At 41.9% G+C, this 25,787-nt stretch overlaps 1 protein-coding gene across 1 annotated transcript in view; it reads right to left on the bottom strand.

The window, feature by feature from the left end:
• Nucleotides 1-20,423, bottom strand: part of sdk2b (sidekick cell adhesion molecule 2b) — a gene marked incomplete at its 3' end in the record, with an annotated part of 87,865 nt that extends 67,442 nt beyond the window's left edge. The window contains exons 1-2 of the mRNA XM_083994079.1: nt 20,329-20,423; nt 1,949-2,055 (exon numbers count right to left, since the gene is read on the bottom strand). Of these exons, the coding sequence (XP_083850205.1) occupies nt 1,949-2,055; nt 20,329-20,408 (187 nt within the window). The 5' untranslated portion in view covers nt 20,409-20,423. The remainder of the gene's footprint in view (nt 1-1,948; nt 2,056-20,328) is intronic.
• Nucleotides 20,424-25,787: the final 5,364 nt, after the last annotated feature.

Here is a 25,787-nt window from a genome sequence, read left to right as displayed (position 1 = left end):
CTCATTATATCTTAAAATTTGCCAAAAATACTGCCTTAATATCCCTTCTCTATACTCTATACTGTCTATGAGTGGGTGCAGACTTTGCTTCGACTTTGGCTGTTGTTTTCAATCTGAGCCGTGCGGTTCTCTGATTCACATCACACTGGCTGATGCTGACTGTAAACCCTTTATTTGGACAGAAGTAACAAGCCGACGTTTTGTCTTTGTCTCCCACCACTGCTGTCGCTAAAAGAAAGAAAGCGCAGAATGGTTTTTGAAGAAGTGACAGTTGAAATCCTTAAAATAGTTTTTTTTTTTTTTTGTTATAGCTCCTTTAAAGGTGAGGAGAGGGCCATATAGTATTTGCCTTTTCATGCATTCAGTGGAAACAATAAAAGAAAACTGCTGAAATCATTTGAACATTACATCAAACACTCAATTATGTTCTAACACAGTTTAGAAATAATAAAATCTTTGAAACGTGTAGGGATCAAGGTATAGGGCTTTGAACCGGGGATGTTGGAGTGGTTGTGCATCGATGGCAATCTTTTTCCTCTCTCTCTCTCTTTCCATCTCTCTCTCTCTCTCTCTCGCTCTCTTTCAAAGAGAATAAAAAAGGTAATCTGGCTTTGCGGTGCAGCTGTGGTGCTTAGCTTAAATGAAAATCTGGGAAGTGTGCAAATCCCCTGACTTTGATCTGCAGTTTCGGCGATGTGATGTCCTCCTCCCCTTCCCTAATCTCTAATGCCTCGGCATGTTTCCCTTTCTCCGAGGTGTGTCTCTGCAATCCTAATTGTGCGGCCTCAATGGAATAGCTTCCAAACGAGATCTCCCCATCTCTACCTCTCCCTCTCCCTCCCCTGTCTTTCTCATCCATTTCTTCTGCAGGTGTCCTTAATTCTCCTCTTTTTCTTTTTTTTTTTGCTGTGCCACAGCATCCGCACCCCGTCATGAGCAACTGATGAGGAGGAAGGAGAGAATTATGGAAATGGGAAGAGGTGGGAATAAAGAGAAGCAGAATAACAGTGGGGTGGAAGCCAAGAAATAAATAGAAAGCAGTGGTGGCCAGACGACAGACAAAGTCAAGAGGGAAGGAGGAGAGCAGCGAGAAAAAGAAACTGCAACGGAAACAAAAAAGAGTCAGACCGCTGGAGGAAAAGATGGGGCTTGGCTTTACGCAGTAGTGTTTGCCCAATGCCAAAGACGTGGACCAGTGGGACTGTTCAGTCCTCTCTCTGTCTCCCTCCCATCCCCTCCTCTCTCACGCCTGGTTAGCCGCATTGTTCAGTCAGGTACAGCGGCGTGTCACATCCACTCAAATGTCGCTGGAACAAGGGGAAGCCAATGAACCTGGCATATCCCCGGCAAGGTGGGATAATGGGCGTGAGGCGGCTGTGTCTATGGGGTGGTGGTAGTAGTGGTGGGTGGGGTGCACGGGGTGGATTTACCGTGACAACACTCTAGACACCTCTGCGGCGTGTCTGTAATAGCTCGTTAACAAGGCGAGGGAGCTGAGCGGCCTCAAAAAAAAAAAAAAAAAGAAAGAAAAAAAAAAAAGCTCCGAAAATGTTCAGCAACACGGCACATCTGAGCCCCGTTTTCGCCAAGAAACGACAGATGTTGTTGACAAAGGAGAGAGAATGAAATAAGCGATGGTCATATTGAAAGTTAAAAACAAACCACGGCAACAATATCAATCTAATGAGAATGCTGAGTGGAACAGCTGTCTGGGCTGATAACACCCTGAATGAGATGCAGGTAGATCTTTCACCCTGCCAGCATCTGTCCCTCCCGTGTCAGTCCTTGATACAAAGGCAACCAAACAGAGTGCGGGCAAACTGTGTACTCCGCAGGCAGTCTCTCTCTCTCTCTCACACAGACACAGACAGACTCTCTCTCTCTATTTATCATCCATCCATTCGCTCCATTCATCTGTGTTTCACCCGCGTCCCTCCTGGATACTTACAGGCCACCTGTACCTCCGTGCGCCTCTGCAAAAGGGCGCCCACCCGGTTCCTGACGATGCAGCGGTAGAAGCCGGCATGGGAGCGGTCCAGCGAGGGGATGAGGTACCTTTAATCGACACAACACACAAAAAGATAGAGGTGAGACATTCCCTCACATCACAATAAACTGGTTAACTAATTAAGACAACGGTGGAAATCAAGAGGGCACTTATCTAAGCGTGCATGCAATTGCTTTGCAAATTATGAAAGCAGGAGCTTGCTGAAAAGGCACAAACACACAGCTCACGCACACATACACATACACAAACTTAAGACCATCTAATAGAGGAACAAGGGCACAGAGGACATCGGAGCTTAGCTGTTGTTTATTCCAGTGATAATGATGCTTGAGAGGCTAACCCAACTACCACAGCGTAGCTCTCCCCCAAGACACACATACACACACACACACACACACACACACACACAAACACATACACACAGTTGCCTAGACAGGCACAGACAACAAACACTTTGAAAATGTCCTCTATGCAAACATCCACACAATCCCCCCCGGGGGACAAAGGTTGACGCTGTACGTCTCCAGCAGTTGACAGTCTCCCTGTGACCTTGACTTCAGTGTCCAGCTGTGGCGGCAGTACCGCCTCCCCGCCATGTGGAGGCAGCGTAACATGTACTTTACACAGCTGCTGTGTTGACTAACCGCTGGCTTGATGTCTGCTGGATACTGAAGCCACATCTGGTGACACACGCTGATGCCAAGAGGATAAGAGGCAAGTGAGAACAGTAAAAAAAAAAAAAAAAAAAAAATGCTTTATGCCACAATTACTAGCAGGTTGTCACAGATACACTGAAAATCCCAGCACACAATTTACACAGGTGTACGCACACATATGACAAGTCATTATATTCTAATTAGAAATACACAGGATTATGTGTCTCCTGCAATCACATCTGGGTCCAAGTCACATCCCTTTTCCCCAAAAACAAGTCAGGTTGTAATGTTCACATACATCATTAGTTCTTCATTCATTATCATTTCTTCTACTAATTTGGCAGAAATGCACCAGTAGAATTTAAATGTTGGGTAATGTATGTGGAATATGGATTAATTAATAGGATTAACTATAGGAATCTATAAACTGTAAAGATAGGCTTACTGAAACAATGTCAAATTTTCAACCAAATTGAAGATATGAATGAATAATGAATGTATAAAGATTCAAAGAGAAGAGGAATAGTGTTTGTGCTTGTGAAAAGAAAGAAAGGAACTTAGCAAAAAAGTATTAAAAAAATAAAAAAATAAATAAAAAGAAGTGTCAAGGTCTGGATCTCCAAAATCTTCCTGAAATTACATCACCATGAGAGCGCTGCTATCCCCATTTGTACGTGTCATTGCCCTGAGGCGCCGAAGACGCGGAGCTCGTCAAGAGAGAGAGCGAAAAGCTGCTAAGAGAGTGTGAATCAGCCAGCAGGAGGCTGCCGATGCCGTTGATGAGGCTGGTGATTGTAAGTAGGGTTTTCAAAATGTCGTGTCCCCGTACGATCGAGTTTGTTTTGAGCACGCTGCTCTTGGTGATGTGTATGTGTGTGTGTGTGTGTGTGTGTGCAGGTTTAACAGCTTACATAGCCCTGTTAGAAATTATCACTTGTCTGAAAGCTACAAAGAAGAGACTCTTATGGAAACCCATTAGAGTGTGATTCCTGTAACAGATCAGGCATACACTTCTTAACATCCTTTCCTATAAGTAAATGGTAGTGCAGTGGGAGATACATGGAGCAACCAACTGTTACAGTGGTTCCCCAGGGAGTCCCAAACGGCTTGGCATCCATCAGCCATGGGATCCAGTTTTACCTGATCCTGTGCAGACTGGGATGGCTCTTTAGAATGCAGATGGGATGATGCTGCATTCAAGACGGAAATATGGGACAAACCCATTGATTCAGAACGGGACTCGCTATTTAATCCTCAAACAGGGGATTTTACCGTATTTCAAGGGATGGCTGACAAACCCAGTAGCACTTTAGGCTCAAAAAGTCTGTCTGAGCCTGACCTGAGCCAGAAAAAAATCTGTCCGAACTTTATATACGTATTTGTAAATTCACATTTTTTTGATTCGTTAATGGGTTGATGGCAACAAACAGCTCAAAAATGTATTAAAAAAACGAATTCTGTCCAGCAGCAAGACTGTCTTGTCAAAATAGAAACGTATGGTGGGAGGTACTGTAAAACAGTTGCCACTGGGAATGTGTTTCCCATCTTTGCTGTCATATTATCTCACGATGTGCTGAAGCGTGCCTAGTGGAGAGCCAGGCAGAATCTCGGAGTGTCACCTCTGGCGGTTTCTACAGTAACCACAATATGTTTGAAAAGTTTTGTCGTCGTAATTTAACCTTGAGGTTGAGAGAGTTTTCTTTTCTTGTTCCTTTTTTTTTGCTTTGCATGAATAAATGTGAAAGTGAATGAAAGGGAACAATTCAAGACGAGTTCAGAAGTGGTTTCAATGAGCTCTTTGCAGAAAGTTTGCATATACCGGCACAAAAGGCTCACATCGAGAATCAGGCTACAAGCATTAATATATGTGTATGATGTGTAAAACAGTCGGGCCACTCCTCTTGACAGCTCTGCAGTTCAACTACAAATGTATAAACACATTTAAAAAGAATTTCACAGGGGCAAAAGAGAAAGGAAACGTAATGAAATGATACTTTCTAACAGGCTGTGGAAGATTAACTCACAAAACACATCTTTTACGAATTGAAACCTAATATGAAATCTAAATATTTTAATGAACCTGTCCACCGAGAGCCAGAATATCTTTTGAAGTCCTTACGAGCTTGATCAAGCTGACAAAAACCCTGCTTTTAAGTAGTACCAGGCATCTACATGCCTTTAGGGTTGTTCAGAGTAATCTTACTTAATATTACACTGATCAAATATACATATACCAATGGGTATCAAACTAAAAAAAAAAAAAAATCAACATCCGACCAGGACCCATTAGAAGAACTTCAATATGCTGCGGTGGAGGTTTTCCAAGTCTCTGAGCTGAACGGATCATCATTCTTCCAAGATATGTTTATCTCATTTGGCGGTATGATGACTCATTAAACTCTTCAGTTACCCTTCACGCTCTGTATGGAAGCATCTGCATTTGTTTTGTTTATCCACTCGTTTTTTTTCCCATTCATCTGTAACCCGTCTGAATGTGTGATGTGTACATGTGTCAGGAAACAGAATTTCTGGCTTTATTTCAAGGTGCAAGATTATTCACACACTCACTCACTCGCTGGGAGCCACTTGTTGGTTTTGCTTTGCAGCTCACGTCAGCGATGCCTCAGTATAGAAATCTAGTCCGGGATTTGTAAAAATCACTTGCTCTCCAAGCTCGACAACCAAACAGGTTGTTTGTCTCTACTTTCAGGAATGACCCAGAGGCAGACGTACCAAGGAAACAATAAACTGGTGGTGAAGGTTGTAGAACATGGTTTGTAAAGGTTTAAAAATAAAACCTAGGTTTAGGTAAGGTTAATGAAAAGACTGTGGTTTGGGTTAATAATTCCTTAAGGTTAAATTATTTTCATCTTCATGGTTACAATAAGAATTGATTATTGGTTTAATTGATTATTGGTTCCTAGAAGACACCGATTGAGTCACTGAGAACATTAGAACCTGCTTGCACACAATAGTTATAGGCTCATTTGTTACAGGAGACTACAGACACTGATCTGGTGCACTCACTGATGTCTTTTTTTCCCAGTTGGATAAACAACTGACCAATCAGAGATTGAATGTGGATGTGGATCACCTGACTCATTATTAGAGGATGGATGGCCACCTATAGTAAAATCCACAGAAAGCAGTGACAGAAAAAAAAAATGCTGCCAAATTAGTGACAAACCGGAACATGATTGACACAGCTTTCTAGATTGATCAAATGCGCTGCTTTATTAACGTCAGCACAAAGCAAAGTTTCACCTGTGATATTCTGTTCGTATGAAAAAACACCTTCAAAGTTTCCCCCGCGCGCTTTGGAAGCGGCTGCTAACAAATGGAAATAGCGCTACAATAACAAATGGTTGGGTGTGTTTGAAGGCTGTTAATATCTATAACAAAAAAAAAATGAAGCGGTATCAAACCTCATTAGCGGTGGCGTCAGTCGGACCCGAAGGACTAAATGAGTTTTAGCCCAAAGTCTGTTAAGGCTTAATCAACTAATCAGGAGGCTCTATTAATGATGTGTGACTCATTTCATATGTTCCATCAACTAAATTAATACAATTACGTATATGTGTTATGCAGCAATGGCGGGGAGATGAGGTGAATAAATGATGGAGTGGTGTGTGAGGGGATCGGGGGAAACATGAAAGCAAAAAAAAAAAAAAAAAAATGCGAGTCACATCAGAGTTGGGGTGGAGAGGAATCTGACATTAAGAGAGAAGTAGCTGACAGGTGGTGTCGCTGCTCCAAGTTTAACCTCACTGAGGCCAACGGAGAATTCACCCCAAAGCCAGAATCTTCAGGGTGACTTTAGACAGTGCTCTCTCTCGCTCTCCCTCTCTCTTTCTGTCTTCCCTCTTTTGCTCTGTCCCTTATATAATGAATACAATTAACCTTTTGCGGAGCTGCGCGTTGGCAGCAGGTTGGGGGAGTCAGCGGGGGCTCGCTGTGTTGGACAGAGATTGATTGATGTTCCTGTGGTCAGCGCACTCCGTCAGATCCCCTTTAATTAGCCCCACTCAGGAGAAATGATTAGATGGAGGAGTGGCAGGGAGATGGATAGAGGGACGTGAGAAAGAGGGGACCGGGTATGAAGAGGGCTGGAAGATGGAGGGATTGCGGAGAGAGCGGACGAGGGGGGAGGATGGAGGAACGAAAAGACGAGAAGAAAGAACTAAAAAAAGGGGGGAGGGAAAGGTTAGGGGATGATTGGCAAAACTATAATCCTTGATTGAAGATGGCTGCAGTGCACTTTATAGTGACCGTTCCCATAATAACATCATACCTGTGCCCAAGGTTAGCTCCAATAACATTTGACTTAAATTACTGGTAATACAGTAAGATTATAAACCCTAATACACACATCACAAGGACATTGTAATTATACCCAACGGCATGAAGATAAATCACGACACCTTATAAAGCGCCATTAATGTGGGATGACCTGGTGCTGACACACATCTCTCATCTCGATCTCCACGCGTTTATTGTGGTTTTCATCTGATTCATTTTCAATTTCAAGCCTGAAACTCAAAAGTGCATCTTTATCAGTGCGTAGTTATTGTTTTAAAGCTCATAATAAAAAGCAGACGCTCATTACAGTGTGTCACAGCTCACTCCTAATGATGTTTTTTTTTTCCTTTCTTTTTAATTCCATGTTATTGTTTGTAGTTTATGAAAAGGTCATTGCACTCGCGTAACAGTTGGGCGTCGCTTTGTGTGTGTTAATGAGTTCGCTCTACCTCTGCGGCGCACTCGTGTGCCTTCAGCAGCTTGCGTTACGTTCAGTAACAAAGGCGATGGTGGAGGGAAATGATCAGTTTCCACAGCCAAGTTCCTTATTTTTTTTAATTTATTTTATGGATTGTGATGGATTGATGTGTGTAATTATTGCAATTGGATGATGATGTGCTCGTGCTGTGCACATCATGACTCCTAAATATTCATAACAAAGAGCAAAGAAGTCAAGTGAAATGCTACTGCGCAACAAATACATTGACACAAAATCAAACGCACACATTTCCAATTCTCTGAAAGTGGAGCAAAAGAAAATCAATAACGCACTATATATTTTTTGACAAGAGGTCCTTTTGAAAGTGTATTGAATCGCGTATTGTGGCGTCTTTTGATTTCTATAGGATTACAGTCTTCATTTTGATCTGGTTCTGTCTTCTTAATACCACCACACACACAACACATGACAGGTAATGGGGACTTCTGGCTTAGGCTACTGGAAATCAATAGCGGGTAATTTGTCTGCAGGCCAAGAGGGACAGGCTCCACATATCTTTTCTGAAGCTAAAACAGATGGACAACTGTCTGATGGAGACAGTCTACACACAAAAATATTACCGGCTGTATTTGTTCTACAGCTTTTTATGTATTGATTTGTCTGTTTTATTATTTTATTGTCTCCACAATTCACCAGCCATGATCTCAAAAGACAATTGGCTCCTAGTTGCAGAGATTCTGCTCCACTACAGACCTCATAGAAGTGAGGAATGTGCAGTGAATCAGCTTTCAATGCCACTGCAAAAGTAAATGCACTTACTTTTGCATTACCAACCAATGGTGTGTCTATAAATCTTTACAAATTCATATTTCTAATTTTATTCATGGCAAAGTCAACAGAATCTTTGATTCTGACTTGTAATACTGATATCATTTGATGCAACTGATATCATGAAAAATTATTAGATATACTTTGGGGAAACATTGGAAATATTTTGTTAAGTACTGAAGAAAATGCCAAAAAAGACAGTTTTTTAAACAGTGTAAAAGGTCTGCAGAAGCTTTATTTTTCTCTGACATGAATATAAAAAGCTTTTGGTTTTCAGCCCTGACAGAGTATCAACCCTGTCACCTACAAACTACATTTATACTCTACTAATTTGTTTATGTAGTAACAGAATATGTTTTGTGGTCACACAAACACCAGCCTGATGCACAACAGCACAGCAGCCTCAGACTTTGAGGAACAGAACACATTAGCTTTCCTGCCAAAGTCTCCTTCTTATCCGGCTCTCGAACACGAACACACGGCTCGTCCTGCACCTGTTGAACGAGCCACCGAACAAACAATCACAGGGAGGAAAAGTGCACCACTAACATCAGTTGGCAGGCTAGATGACTAATTACCTAGTTGCGATGCCGGTGGGCTCCTTACTCTTCAATACCACTGCTAATAACACACAGTCCGCTCATGCCTTGTGAGCTTAAGTGTTTGTTTACTCGGTCTCGATTGGTCCCATGTCGTTTTACATGAGATCCATACCGGAGGCTCAGGCTGCCAGCTGCTGTCAATCACCGGGACAATGACACGCCTCCTTTCACCGACATGAGACAAACATTCACCTTAACTTTCACTTTCAGCTTAAAAAGTTATCAATCATTTAAAGCAGAAGTAAGTGATATATTTGTGTTAATATAAGTCTTAAAAAGTTATATCTTCCGACAGCAATCACTTCTATAGAGTGTTTGGTCTGAAACACGGGTCTGTCAGTCCCTCTGCTCTGCTCTGAGCCGAGGAGAAAACATTTATCGTATCCTACAGTTTTTATCCAATGAGGAGAGAGAACGGCATGCAGGGCTGTGTGTGCAGCCAAGGGACGCCGTGAATGTGGCGACGTAGGGACGAGGACTGTTGTGGTGCGTTCAAGGAAACTCGTATTTTTCCGACCGGTGAACTCGTACCAGGTCGATCTGGTACGAATTCACCGGTCGGAAGTTACGAGTGGCCATTATAGTGACTTTCACCGGTAAAACAGGTCGGAAAAACACGAGTGGGTTGCCTGGAACGCTACAAAGTCGTAAGTTGTGACTTGAAGCTGTAATTTACGATTTCAAAAGCCTGCCTGGAACGCAGCATTAGCGAAAACGACCGGACCACTTACTTCTGCTTTAAGTTGGACTTCAACGAAAGAAACATTCTATGTCCTTAATGTCACTTTAGATGTTTATATCTCAACAGGAACAGAATCTGTCCCTAAAGCTGGTACCGATACCGGTACCAAAATGTTGGTATCGTGACAACACTAGTCTACACCAGTCGGCACTAGTTGGGGGCAGTCAGCATGGCGAATTGGCGCAGAAATTTGTTAGTGTATGATGGGGAACAGACTGAAATCGGCAGGTGTGTGTGAGGAGGACAGACTTCAGTCGCAGAAATTCAAACATGTTTGATTTTTTTTAGCCGATTCTGGACGCAGTCGGGTAGTGCGTACTGGTTACCGACCCAACAGCAAACACGCCGCCCGCAGCCAATGACAAAGAGGAGGTGGTACAAATGAAATAGCGTCTGAACTCAACGTCGACTCCTCCACAACTTGATCCATACCCGTTTTTTTCTTTTTAATGGATTTCTCACAGCTGCACAAACAGCAGCAGCGAGCCATATGTCGTTCATGTTTGTTTACACTTTAAAATGTGTTAACATGGTTGCCTAGCCACCGAGTCACTTCAGCTAATATAGCGAGTCACAAGTTAACTCAACTAACCACATCTGTGGAAATCACTACACACTACACTCTTAAACTGTCACTCCTGCAAGAGTTTTTTACGAGAGTTTGGTGCGTTCAGGTGCCTTCAGTTGGTTTGACAAATCAAAGTCATTAAGTGTGTGATCCCCAGTCGTCATAAAAATCTGCTGAAGCCAGTCAGTTAGCGTGAACTCCAAGTCTTTTATAAATCAGCAACGACTGTGAAAATCACGTAGTGTGTCCCCAGCTGAATGCAGAAAACATACAAAAGAAAAAATATATACGACACATTGAAACCACAGGGAGATGGATAAAGAAACAGTGTAGACAACATGAGCAGCCACAGTCCAAAAGAGCTCTCTATTCAGGAGTAGAGAGAGTCAATATCACCTCCTCTACGAGGGCAGTTTACATCCTCCATGTCACTGTGTTTGAGTGGATATGCAATACTGGGCTTGTTACAACCTGGTTATGAATAGCGCATCTGTGCTCAGTCAACCTTGTTTTAAATGGCCCTGGCTATGTTTTCCAACATCAACAATGCCCCAGTACATTTAATCATATATATTACATTTTTCACATTACAATATGCAGTGTATTGCCTTTAATACTCTTCCTGAGAAATTGAAAGTATGAGTTTTATATGGGGAAATGACACTGTTGACAATTCTCACATGTGTAATTGCCAGGAGGGATCTGACTGAGAGAGGAAGTGTGAGGTGGCGGCACCCCACCTCCTTACACTTCCTCACTCGGGGAGGAATCTTCAATATCAACGGCATTACGTCTTGTGATACGACAGAAATGTAATATATATGCTTACATGTCCTTGTGGGCTTGCTGATATTGGAAAAACAACTAGAGCCCTCAAATCTAGGATTATGGGCTGATGATAACCAAGAAACAAGCCCAGTTGTTGTACTTAAAAAAAAAAGTCTAATATAGTACATCGGCTCTTAAAAATATTGGCATTGAAACTATAACGTTGCCGAGGGGAACAGCAGTTGTTTTACAGGATGTGCACATTTACTACATTTCTGGAGGATGGAGACCGGGCGTTTTAATCGTCAACTCCGCTTTGTGAGTGGGCGCTTAAAGCAGATATCAGTGGAATGTTTTTGTTAATATAAGTCCTAAATAGTCCTATTTTCCATCAGCAATCACTTACATGAAGTATTTCAGCCTAAACACGAGTCTCTCCGTCACTCTGCTCTGCTGTAACCCGAGGAGAAAATTTTCCTTGTGGGATACAAGTGTTATCCAATGAGGAGAGAGAACGGCATGAAGGGCTGTGCGTGCAGCCAAGGGATGCGCGTGAATGTGGTGACGTAGCACGAGGACCAATTGATGCCTGACAAGGGCGGGGGCTGCTAACTCATGGTGCGTTCAAAGAAACTCGTACTTTGTGTTTTTCCTTCCTGTGAAGTCATACCAGTTCGATCTGGTACGAGTTCACGGGTCGGAAGTTACGAGTGGCCGTTATAGGGAACTTTCACAGACAACAGGATGGTAAAAACACGAGCTACGGGTTACCTGGAACGCTACCAAGTCATAGTTGTGACTTGAAGCTGTAACTTACGGTTTCAAAAGCCTGCCTTGAACGCAGCATTAGCCGAAACGGCCGTGAAGCTGATATCTGCTTTAATTAAATCAGGTGATGAGCAGCCGGGCTTGGGTGCAGACTACTTCATTTCTTATCTGCGATGTGTGCAAAGGCTTAAAAGTTTTCATTGCACTGCTTCTCCATCCATATCCATTTCTTTCGTAACACTGTGTGTGCCTGTGTAACTCGGGGAGAAGCCTGCAGACACCAACAGTGACTGCACCCCTCTGCCAGCAGCACCCTTTGAATGTAGGTCAGCGCTAAACGTTTGGGAACCTCACCACAGTGTGTTTCTATCACAAACTGTAGACAAAACATTATCCAGACTCCTGCCATACTGCTTCAACACAGCCATCAGTGCAACAGTGCAGGGAAACCTACAGTACAGTAACTTGCACATGATTTTAAATGTGACACATGTCTCAAGTGCTCATGGTGTTGGAGAAAAGTGTTCTAACGTGTATAGTTAACGTAACCACATGACCTCGTGCTTGTAAAGATATGTTTCATAATGCCGGCTGTGGATGAGGCTTTAGTAAATACTGATACCTACTGACAGCATAGTGACACTGGCCCTCATTTATCACACTTGCGTAGGATCTGGTGTAGGTCTGCACATTGCCTATTTCGGTGTGAAATTGGCAGCTGAAAAACTTTACTGGTTCAACTCTGGTGCCTCCAAAGAACCAGTTTGCGTTTCCACTGGTAAGGAGCTAAGTCAGAGCCACACTCCCCATACAGGAGCTGCTCCTGTCTTTGCCGCCTGCTACAGTTATAAACGGACCTGAAAATTAAAACCCAGTCCGACCCAAAGGTGTGGAAGACCGGACCCGACGTGGTCCGTCTAATTAATGATAATTCTCTGCTAAAACCCAGCTGAAAAAAGAAAAGAAAAAAGGAAGCTGTCTTTGTAATCGCTGTGACCGGCCGGCGGCAACTACGTTTTGATGGTGATATATTTTGATATGAGCATTAGCTGCTGTTAGCCACTGTAGCTCGGCTAGTTAGCTTCAACTGTGTTTACATCGATTAGACAGCAGACAAACAAACATAATACGGTATAACGTCTCTGTATATCTTGCAGCACTGGTCCTGTTGCTCAGGTAACCCCGCCACCAGAGGTACCAGTTCTTAGCTCTAGCCCAGCAAGGTGCTTGCTTGGAACCAGTTTTAAGAACCAAACACTGGTTCTTAGGCGGTGGAAAAGCAAAGAACCGGTGCTAGTCAGGCACTGGCTCTGAACCAGCACTGGAACCAGCTCGGTGGAAAACTTTACTGACATTCAGCAGGGAGAGGGCAGCATCACAAATTACCTATAGAGTGAACATCTTTGCGATTGATGAATGCGTAATCACTGGTGGATGGCGGCTCCAGGCGCATGCTCGGCTGATGGAGGGTATGAAACATCGAGCTCGTCATATGGAACCGGAGCGACCCGTCTTCCTCCTCAGTCAGAGCTCTGGTGTCCGGCAGATAAAGCAGCTGAGCAGCCAATCATCACAATTCTGCAGGAGATCTTCTTACTGGAGGAAATTTCTCTGGCGTCTCATTGCTTTAACTATAACAGATCTGTCACTGACAGTCAAAGTTTCTGTTTAAATAGCTGAAGGATGAGCAATCTGACCTATCACGCTGTAGCCTACATCTGTCAGGCTGTGCATTTCCCTTAGTTTAATCTCAGTTGCTCAAAAATAATGAACATGCAGCCTTAGACTTACGTATTTTTGTTCTCACTCATAAGAACAGCAATAACATGAAGTCTGCATCGTTGCATCGGTATGATCTATTAATAATCATCCGACACAGTCATACTGTGTCCTGCATGTTAAACACCGACTCAGAATTGCGTACACCACCAGGTCGGACCTGGCGTGAGATTTTTGCGTACATTCAGATTGATAAATGCCAATTTGCCGTATAACAATTTTTTTTGGTGAACACATGTTTGATAAATGAAGGCCACTGAAACTCATTCAGGCACGCACACACACACACACACATACACTCATACACAAACAGAATACATGCGCATAATAAAACAAACCCTGTGTGTTTTTTTCCTCTCTCATTCAGTTGCACTTCCTGACTCACTCCACTCCGCTGTAGAAAACAAGGAGTGAGCGATGGCAAAGGGGGGGAGACAGAAGGTTAAAAAAAAAAAAAACTATTGTATCTGGGGGCTGTGGAGGAGAATGCCAGAGAGATAGAAAATGGACATTTTTAGTTACAGATAGGAATCCATTAAGGTCATCCAGAGAGAGATGCTGCCTGGCTGGCTTTGTCCGAGCCCTGCCAGTCTCTCACATTGTGCGATTCAAGTAGAGATGCAGGAGCGAGCGGGCGAGCTTTGTGCCTGTAATTGGATGTAGCTGCTTCTCTTTCTCCTTAACAAGAATATCACTGATCTCATTAGAACTCACAAAATGAACAAGGATAACAAAATCACATTAAATCAAATCCTCCACTCAGTTAAACATGTTCAATTTCTGCTGCTCACAGGTCGGAAATTGTGGCATCCCACGTCCAGTTAAAAATCTATCAATCAGTCTGTTTGTTTAGTTTTTTTTTTTTTTTTTTCAGGAAAATAATGGTCACAAGTTTTACAACACCTCATTTTTTCTTCTCACTGTGGCTGCTGAAATTAAGTTTTATGGTGCAATGTCTCAGTGTTCTCTGAAATCAAAGCAGAGGCCAAATAAACTGTGAGTTTTTCTTTCTCCCTTTAAATAAGTAATCACAGGGTCGGTCAAGACCTGTAGGTAGCAACTGAGAGAATGAGATGTTGGCTACACAGTGGCTGAAATTAGTTTCCTGCACAGAGTGGCTGGGCTAAGCCCTTAGAGATAGGGGCGAGGAGATCCGACATCTGGAGGGGCCTCGGAGTGGAACTGCTGCTCCTTTGCATCTAAAGGAGCGGTGAGGATTCCTCCCCGGTGCCTTCTATTTGAGGCACGTCCAACTGGGTGGGAGGCTTTGGGGTAAGGACCGGAGATTATATACGCCTCAGGATCCCCCAGGTAGAGCTGGAAGACAGTGCTGGGGAGAGGAGCTGGCCCCACCTCAGATAAGATAAGATAAGAATTACTTTATTAATCCCCAAAGGGAAATTCATTTGTCTGGCAGCTCATCTACCATTTGTAGAATAATTAAAGAGCCTGATGGCTGATGGTACAAAGGATCTTCTAAGTGGCTGGATGAAATCTTAAAATTGAAATTCACTCTGCATTTTAGTCTCATTCAACCTAAATCCCCATAAATGTGTTGGACAGAGTTGAAGTCTGGAGATTATGCTGCTCTACAACATGTGAAGCCTCCATCTGGTTCTGTTCTCCTGATGTTTCAGGTCGTTATCTTGTGGAAAGGATGAACGCCTGACCAACCAGACTGTCTTTCTCTGGTATCTTGCTTTTTACAATATGGTAGGCAGTGCTGCAGTACAGTAGTGTCCTAATGATGCATCAATAAAGTTTGTTTTCAACATCACCTTTGTACACATTTGGTTTGGTTACCGTTTTGTATGTCATCAACCATGAGGAACATTAAAGGCTTCATCTACTTCCTTTGCTGTAGGGAAATGGAAAAACTCAATTTACTCCATCCCTGAAAAAGGGACATCATTTTTTATTTTATTTTAGTTTTTGGTGACTGGAATCTTTTTTTCCCCTTTTTTTATTTTTTTATTCTTACCTTGGACAATTTATGACTCACTTTTGTACCATTTCTTACACTCAAGCACCACTTTGTAAATCTCTGTCCAGGTCACTGGACCTGATCTGCTGAGATTTCATTAAAAACTAGAAAAATGGGGGCCTTCTAAAAGTTTTCACTTACAGTACAGTGTCGTCTATCACCAGGTAGATTTTTCTTTTTCAATGACAATGTCATTTCATCCAGGGAAGTGGCTCAGAATGTTTTATTATTTATTTTTCATCTAATACTTTTATTCATGATTTAAGTGCTCTTGACATCCTCAATGTGGGGCCTCGAAGAGAGAGAAATTAGAGCAGATGTGGAGGCAAGGCACACGGATTAATTAGAGAGGGGTGTCACAAAATGAATAATATATGATGTTATTTGAATATAACGTAACTTGGTGACACAGTGGAGTGTGGAAGTGAGCAGAGGCAGTAGCGGTAAGAGCAATGTTTGGATTTGTGAGGTGCATTGGATGGTGAAGAAAACAATACACGGTGAGGATTAAACACGGAAAATGGGAATGAACGTGTAAATTTGAATCTCAGCTTCTTATTTGGTTGCTTTGTTCGCACCTCATCCAATTTCCCTCTCCAAGCATGCACCTTAACCTGATCCACACACATGCACGTGGGCTGTCTAACTGGCTGCGACTTGCTAACAAGCAAACTGTATTGGCTAAGTTATTCATGGAGAAAGCGCAAAAAGGAAGACATTTTAGCAGTGTCCAATTTGTTCTTGGTTTAGGGATTTGAGGATTGTTTATGACAAATTACTGTTTATGGCAGCCAATTTGGCTGAAAGTAAAGATGTGTTTTATTTTGCTTTTCTTTCAAACACAATTTGGTAAAAAATCTTTCTGAGATCATGTGGCAAGATCCAGGAAAGAAAAAACCAACAACAACAATAACATCCCATCCTGCTTTAAGTTAAGTTTGGAAAAAATGTTTATTCATTAAACTAAATGGTTTGAAACTCAATCGTGTATCACATCTTAATAATTGTTAGTGTGATGGATCCACAGGGAGATATCATTTTCACACACACAGACACACACAGAAAACATGTTGTGATTTACGTCTCTGGTTAACAAGCTGAGCTCGTCATCGCTTCCCTCCAGATACTGAATAATACTGTAGTGAACTTGTGTTAATTTGTTCGGAGCTACCATGAAATTATATCTGTTTTTTTTTTAAATACGGATGCTCAGTTGTAGTTCACATATAAGTGGATTAAACTGAGGTGCACACAACGAACAAAGAAGTGGAGAGAGAGATCAAGGATGTGAAGAGTCAGGGAGATGGAGTTTATGTACAGTAGTGGGGATTTTCACTTAATTTATATATCTATGAATCTATAATTCCAGGTTTCCTACACAATGGCTTATTGCTGAAAACAATGTCACATTTGTGTAGAGCAGTCATTACTCGAGAGAGCATTATGACACTTTATTAAGCGAGCTGTCAAAATGTTAATCTCATTTCCTGGTTTTTGTTTTGTTCCGTTTTGTTCTAACGTCTTGATTATGAAAAGCAGAATTGACCAAGAAAAGCACCTCTTTTGTTGTGATTGCATTGTTGAGAGAAGAGAAAAAAAAAATCTAATTTTCACTCCTCAAAAATACTGACAACAACAACAGACAGTAAGTACACGGAGATGATAAGTCAATCAGAGCAAACTTGTGATTCTGGGGCTGTCACTTCTTCTCCATAATGCAATTCCATTTTCTTCTGGGAGTGGCTGCAGCGATTACATCGCCTTTCTTTTTTCTCCATTAAGTCCTTTCAACTTTCTTTTACATTATTATTATTATTTCCATCTGTCCGTCTCATTATAATACGAAAATTGCGGAAAAAGTTTACCATTCCCCACAGGAGGCGTAGGCCACACTCCACCGGCCCAGCCAAGAAGCAGTTGACAAACAAAAATGGCTCTTGAGGTTTGATTAATAATTAACTCGTTTAATTAAGTTTCTAAGTTCACTGGCAGCATAAAGACTGGTGGTGTGCCAGGTAATCACCCCTGAGGTTTTGGTCATGTGATAGGAAGCGGTGGCGCCATTGCCAGCTATTAATAGACCAAATTGATCCACTAAGGCTTTGTGTGTGGGATAATTCGATGACTGATGGGTTCAAACTGCCTTAATTGTATTGGATATAATCTTCATTCTTAATTAAGTTGAATCTTAATTTGGAGATAAATCTTTTAAATGATTATTTGGGGGACAAAGAAAGCAGGACACCAGGCGCTTGGTGTGTGGATACAGTATGTGCGTGTGAGGCTGTTTTGACAGTCAGATGGTACGTATATGTGATGCTGCAGTTATCTGACAGCAGTCGACGCCGAGGCTGTTCCCTCTGAAGAGTGACACTTCCCACAGCAGATCACTAAAGCTGTGCCTGTCTCTTACCCCTTCCCGCACTCTCTGCACCTTCCCTCGCATACACCCTCCCACCCACAGAGCTACATGTTGAATAGTAATGCCCGCGCATGCCTACATACCTTGCAGTATTGATCGGCTGCCAGAGGACACAAGGTCAAGTCGCACGGTGTCAATATTTAAAACAGCACTCAGCACTAGGGACCTCTACTATAACCTCATTAATATGGGGGGTCTGCTCTGCTCAAATTCTCTCCTGGCACAGAGAAAGGCTGACTTGAGGAATGAGGAGGACCCTGCACACACACATACACACACACACACACACACTAGGCACAGTCACTTCTTAACTTTAAGACAATATCCATAACGACTACTTACAACTTTCCTCTCTGCTGGTGGCCTTGTAGAACGGATGTGTTGCATCATAAAATGTTGCAGATTTCCATCCCTACTACGATAAATGTTTCTTCTTCATCCATGGTGTCTTTTTACCTTTCACCTTTTACCTCTACGCCGCAGATGCGGTATGTGGGAAATGGGGGTTAATATTTCATTATTACCCATTTTAATATCATTGTAGATTTTCCTACATTCTTCGAAAACGAGGGATCGTTTTTGAAGAATGTCGGAAAATGCACAGTGTCCTTCAGGTAATGTCAAAAAACCTCCCAAAAAATTGTTTATCTTGTACAAACATGGAGGTGCAACACTGTTTATAAAAACAGAGTATGTCCCACCATGTGCCAACTGAGCTGAGCCAACTTGCCGTCCGACACAATAACCATAACAATACAACTAGACTGAACATATGGGGTAAATCTATAAATTGCCAAAGATCAATGTGTTTTTCAGGTATACTTCACATAACTGCAAAATTACAGTATACAGCTGTCATACACGATAAAAGCAAGTCATCTCTGCATGTCTCTGTTTGTTGTAGAACAGGTAATAGGCTACATCGTGGCTCTCTATCTCTTTATTTGAGCACCTGACTCCACTTACCTGTTTTTTACTAAAATGACAAAATTACCTTCAGTGCAGTTTTGTGCCCGGCTACTTGTTAAATCACCCATTCCATCACTCAATCACCCACCCACCCACCCAATAACACAGTCAAAGAGGCCCCGAGGCTCCAACAGACAGTGTTGTTCTCAAGTACAGTCCATTCTGATCAATTGTTCTAGCATCTGTGTGTCACTTGTGCCCTTGCTACCGCCCTGTTCCCACTCTGGTCTTATCTGTCTCCAGAGACTGTCAGGAGAAAGGCCCAGCTCCATCAACAAGGTTGATATTGCTTGTACGTTCACCCTCTGTTGTTTTCACGCACACACTTTCTCTCTTTCTCACATTATGAACACAACAGTTCAGCTAAGATCAGCAAAGCATGTGTCAACGAACTTTCTTCCAATCCTCTAGAGCTTCATTTACACCGCCGTCTGCACACACACACACACACACACAGGCACACTGACACACAGAAACTGCTGCAAACACACTGCTCTCTGAGATAAGAGCAATGTTTGCCACATGATTAGGATCTTCCAGTTACTATTAAAGACGGTTTATCTCCTGCCCTAACCCTCATTCACGCCTTTCGCTTGTTCGCTCCCTCTCCAGAGAGAGAGTGATGGAGGTCACAGAGCCACGAGGGGAAAGGAGAAAGGCAGGAGCGAAGAAGAGAGAGAAAGCAAAACAGCAAAGGCTGTTTCTTTATTTAGTAGGCTGCTCCATAATGAAACTATGACTGGCTGTGTTGGGAAAAGTGCACAGAGAGAATACTGGCTGTACTGCCCTGCAGACACCAATGACTTCAGAAATAGTCAAAGTGAAAGAGGTGTTTGAACTTTTTTTTTTTTGCTTTAATTACCTTAATTTAATATGCATATAATATCAAAACAATATCAAATATCATTGTTGCCTAAGATACACACATAGTATAAAAATATATGGACAGATATGTGGAATGCAAATGTGCTAATAAACTATATTCTTTCTTCTTGATTGATGATTTAGCAAAATTTTGTGTCACCAAAAGATTAATACATTTCTTAGCTTTTGGTAAAAGTAGCTCTTGTTTTAATATTTAGTTTTATATAGATAAACATATACAATGTTTTTAAGATTTTTTAAAATGTTTGTTTTAACAATGCTGTAGGGGTGGACTGGTCATCTTGCATAGGCCTACTGGGCACTGTCGTGGTGGACTGATGCCTTGGCTAGGTTTTAGCTAGCTAATATTTCTCAGAAATTTTGCATTTGATAAAATAATTCTTCATAAGAAATTAATTTATTGGTTTCATACGTTCTGTAGTACAAAACTAATAATATAAAATGACAAATATATTATTAACTATGGGAAATAGTTAGCAATATTGTAGGGCTTCAGCTAAGGCTACATGCCTAACAAACCAGGTAACTTTCATCAAAGGATAGTTTTGAGCTTTCTTCTTTTAGTCCATTCACACTCATTCACTCACGGCAGTTACTCAGTTTGTACTCACCTGTACTCTAATGAGAAGCGAGTTAATTCAGTGCTGTTGTGGATCCATTTGAACTCCAGTGGCCAGCTCCCTTCAGCCATGCAGGTTAGCACCAGCCTGTTGCGTTCCAGATGGAGCTGACTACGCACCGGCTCCGTCTTGAAATAGGGAGGCACGTCATCTGTAAAGGATAAAACAACAGACTTTGAAACTGAAGTTCTCTATTTTTTATTTATTTATTTATAACGAGACGTCTTTCCATTGAGCTAAGAAACAGAAAATACCTTATAAGCATCTAAGCAACCTCTAATCCCACACGCGCCCATGAACCCGGAGGCACAAATGTTCACATGAAAACTAAAAAAGTGAGAGCTTTAGGGATAAGATAGAAAGACGTAAATTTATTTGTCAAACCACTGAAAAAACATTCAAGCGGGAAGACTCGAACAGGAAGGCAACAGCAGTTAATGCTTACATCTATCAGACAGTAGCAGATTGCACATGGTCAGATGCTCGGATCTTATCTAAGACAGAAGCAAACTCTGGTGTATTTGATTACCACACTGGCATATAAACACCAAGCTGCCACACTCCAGATGGAAAACCCTATCTGAACGTGTCCCATTTGGAGCTACCTAATCTCACGCAAGGCACTGCTGCCTTGTGTGAGATGATCTTGACTTGCTCTGGGAGTGTCAGGGATGTCTGGCTAACAGGGAAGAGGAAAGCAGCTAGGCATCAAGTCATGAAGGATTGGTCTTGCATCTCTCGCTCCCGTGTATTTGTGTGTCAGTAACTCATTGGCACAGCGCACCGCTTTCCTCCCAGCTAGACCGAGCAGACAGGGGAGCAGTAAAGGCGAGGAGGAGGCATGAAATCCTTTCATCATTCGTTCGCCTCCACTCTGTTTCGCTCTGTCTTTTTTGCTCTTTCTGTGTTTCTTGAGTACGCTCCGTTGAGTGTGAAGGAATGGGTTGAGGAAGACCAGCGACAACTCTTTCACAGGGTAGCAGTGCGCAACCTGAACGTGCACGGACACGCATCGATTTTCTCAATCAAGGAGCCTCGCACACAAACTGTCAAGGTCCCTCGTGGTTCTAATATCTCACCCTTGATAAATGATGCAAAAATGGAGAGCTTATTTGATGATCATTGTAAATATAGAACACATTAATTGGATGGTTGGACAATATAATTATCAAATTGACTGATAATCAGGCATTGAAATTAAACTGTCAAAATGATCTATAGTGCTGATATTTAGTTCTTCTATTTCAGCGCGACAAATCCACTGGAGGTAGACAGATAAGAGTGAAGGAATGATGAGGAAAATAGGGGATGAAAGTAAAGAGACCAAATATGATTTACAAGCTGTTCACGTTCACTCAAATTCAAATGTACTCCCACTGAGGCTGGTGGAAGTACAGTATGCGTATTTCGATGCCAAGATATCTCAGTGCTAACTCTAGTGGTATATTTTTGAAATAAACTGTCTCATAACGTTACACAACACAGTAAAACATCCTTAATTTCCCATTTTATGCTCTCATTTGAAAATATTGGTGATCAATGAGGCGATTCTTGTTCATGATGATGCTTTAATATTCAGCCCACACTCCACACTGATATACGGGGGGGGAGAAATCTTCTCCACATAAAAGCCTCACAAACCACAGCATTGCCTATTTACCGCAGTCTTTGACACGTTTCACACATTCATGAAGGCAGGATTTACAACAGGAGTGTTGCATTAAAACAGCAGTCCCAAACATTTTTCCAACTCAAGATCTACTTGAACCTCAAAAATGTTGACCACCCACGACTGAGCGCATAAGAATATGGAGGCCAATTTTGATCATCATCACTACAGGTAATGATTGGGCATTCAAGACTGAACTGAAAGAACTGGAAACATGTACAATAGGAAGCCATTATGTTTGAGCACAACCAGACTAGAATCAGATTTAAAAGTCATATCTTTCTACATCATTACATATTTTCACCAAGATTGTACTGATATGCAACTTTTGCAATACCCTTGCAGCCCACAAGTAGGCCGAGTGAATCAGTGGATTAGACTGTAGTTTGAACTACGGTGGATGATCAATCAGGCACCAGGCACAATCTCCAGAGACAGATGATTGATCATTTTATTCCAGAGAGCTGATTGGCTGATTGGTTATGATGAAGAGGGTTAGGGTTAGAATCATTGCCTTTAAAAAGGATAAATCCAGGATGATGAATCATAATAGACACAATATGAAAAAGAGAAATTATATACTGTATCAACATAAGTTATTTGCAGTTCAAATGTGAGTGAAATATCTCAATAAATCATGAATGAATATTCATAACTGCCAGTACCTACCTATTTGATGCATATTTATAAACCTGCCTGATTTCTGACTTTGTTAACCTGAGAACAGCGCCAGCCTGTAGGCCGGTCAGCATAAATAAATATTTAGAACAAATACGAGAAGACAGAGGAGACTTAGTAAAGCACCACGCAGTATTGATCTAGATTCAACTCAAATTACAACCCAGCGTTTCCGAGTTCAAAATCGTGCCCCTTCGTCATCCCGGCTGTGCTGTGTTCTATTAAAATCTGGTCCTTTAAGCTAGTCAAACACGCAGAAAGCCTCCACGCAGCAGAGGCATAAAAAGCAAAAAAAAACAAAACACAGACACGGTTAATCAGAAAGTCATTCTGTGAAGTCTGTCGGCACTAACAACGAATACACAATGAACCAGAGGAAAAGGGAAAAGTTAGGTCAAGTGAAATGAGAGGAAAACGCGTGAAAATGATACATGAGGAAGCAGCGTGGCAGGCAGAGGGCTTAAGAGATGCAAAACAGAGATAAAATGTAAAATAGACTCTGAGGTGCCTTTAGAGTTAGAGTGCCTGGACATCTCCCAAAGCAGTGTGGGTTAATGCTATGCTGGGCACAGAGGAAGATAGGCTGCAGAAATGAGGGAGATTGAGATGTGCAATGGTGATTTGAGATGGCTGTGACTAATTGTTCCCTGGCGATGTGCGCTTTGCTTTTATCTACGATGGGGAGATAAAAGAGAGTGAGAAGGGGGGGGAGGACAGGAAAGGATAGGGAAGAGACAAGCAGAAATGCATTGAGGAGAGAGGGAGAGAGAGGGTGGGGCATGCAAACAAAACGCAAGTATTGCATATGGTATCACCCACACGCAGATACTCATTCGCCCGCAGGAAGGCGTGAGCTCAAAGAAAACATTGATCAACTGATGAGTATCTCCAGTAGTCGCTCTCATTAGGAAGTCCATGAGAGCTAATCAGTGTTATCTAAGTGAGGAATCAGCACACGCAGAGGGAGGAAAACTCTCTCCCGGGACGTGCACTGATGTAACGGCTCATAGGGCTGCAACCGCTGACAATTTTCACTGATGTTGACGACGATATTTTTCATCCATTTCGTCTATTAATCAGAAATTCTATAAAAGTCACAAAGTAGTGCCGGCTAAAATGCTACCACTTATAAAAACAGCACCGCACTTGACCTGCTCACCTCTAAATTACAATCAGACACAGTTGGAAACTACATGCAGGACAGAGTGGAGCACTTAGCCACTAAATGCCCAGATATTTATTAAATTTTCACTCCTCCGTGTTAGTTGGCATATGAAAAGACCTCTTCCGGTGATGGAATAAACACATTGACGATAAAAATAAAATATAATTGATTGGTTTTAATGGCACTGGATTTGAGAACTTCCTAACCGTCCTAATATTCATATGCAACCATTTGATATAAATAGGCTTTAATCTGCATTCTGTTTCTCCAGAATTGATCACAATTCTGTTCAAATTTAAAATTCAACCAGTGCGCTGTCGTTTCACTTTAGCAAAGCAAGACAATGCTGAGTAGAAACAAATGATGTTTTCAGAGAATGAAATAATTTCATCTCGGGGAATTAAGTCTGTCACTCAGCCAGAAGGAGAATAAATGTGTGACATGTAGTTAGCACTTTTCTCAAGAAGTGCTCGAGGGTATCAGAGGGAGATGACGGCTGCACGCTGACGCTGAATGAACTCCGGATTTAATCACCACCAGGAGACGTAGCAACCACCAGAGAGTGGACCGGCACAAGCCACTGATGAATGAAGCTTATGCTGATGACAAAGTGATTAACTTTTGAAGTCACACAAAGAGGTTTTGTAAACACTGCAGATCTTTTTACTAGAACAGTTTCTTTCCAAGTCATTTCCCACCATGCACCAGGTGGAAAATGAATGGGATTTTTTTGCTCTTTGGAGTTATTAATTTATGAAAATAATTTGAATGTTGAATTTCAAACTGTAACTTTCATGGTCTTCCACTAAAATAACTGTTTGGACACTGTATATATTATTTCCTGGTCTATTTTGAAATGCTTGAAGTACGCTTGCCTCCCTTCAGGGCCGTTGCTAGGAATTCTGGGCCCCCTAAAAGAATACTAAAGTGGGCCCCTGACTTTTCCACTTTTTTTCTTAGACTACGTACAGTATGTATTATCATTTTTCATTTAGCCTACTTTGTTTTGATGCTAATGCAGTATTATATGAGTATTAGTCAGGGTCTAAGCAGAATAATTCAGTCATAAAGATTAGACTACTGTTTTTTTTTATGGGCCCTACTGGGTGCTGGGCCCCTGGAATTATCATCACCTTTCTCCCCAATACTACGGCCCTGCCTCCCTTATGTGTTTAATGTATGAGACAGTGTGTCTTATGTCACAACCATGACATGAAATGCAGAGTCACGCTCACAATGATCAGACTTTCATGTTGGATACAAACAGTCCTGCAAATGCACCCACACACCGACCAGACCCAAACTCAACATGAGCTTCCCTGTGCGGTTGCCAGCTTCCTGTGCAATACAATGCAATTATTGTGTGATAGCAGCCCCTCATTTGCATACAGCATAGCTCACGCCAGAGGATGCTCCCTGGAGACACAGCTCAGGTTGACTCAAAGCTGGGGCATGTGTGTGTGTGTGTGTGTTTCATGTGTACGGGCAGGTTAGTGTGTCAGACGGATGCTCACATCCTCGTCTGCAGCATAGTCAATTAAATCAGCTTTCTCATTAATGAGAACAGTGCAGGTACAAATGCCTGCCCTGAGGTGAGAATTCATAATTGAGAAGAACTTGGGAGAATTCATTTCTAAAATAACAAGAGCTGTAGTGCGGGACATTTCTCCTGTTTGCCTCCAAATACTAAACTCGAATAGGTCAAAGTGACGCTTTAAACTCCCCTCAACACAATCAGTCTCTGTTAATGTCACACAGCACTGATGGAAATATATTGGAAATAATTAAAAACCATGCAACAAGATAGGAACATATTTTAAAGAAAATAACACGAAGAAATATATATATATATATATATATATATATATATATATATATATATATATATATATATATATATATATAAATATATGTATATATAGCTGGTTCAAGTGTTTC

The sequence above is a fragment of the Trachurus trachurus genome, assembly GCF_905171665.1.
Source record: "Trachurus trachurus genome assembly, chromosome: 19".
NCBI classification, from domain to species: domain Eukaryota; kingdom Metazoa; phylum Chordata; class Actinopteri; order Carangiformes; family Carangidae; genus Trachurus; species Trachurus trachurus.
This window is presented reverse-complemented; position numbering and strand designations above follow the sequence as displayed.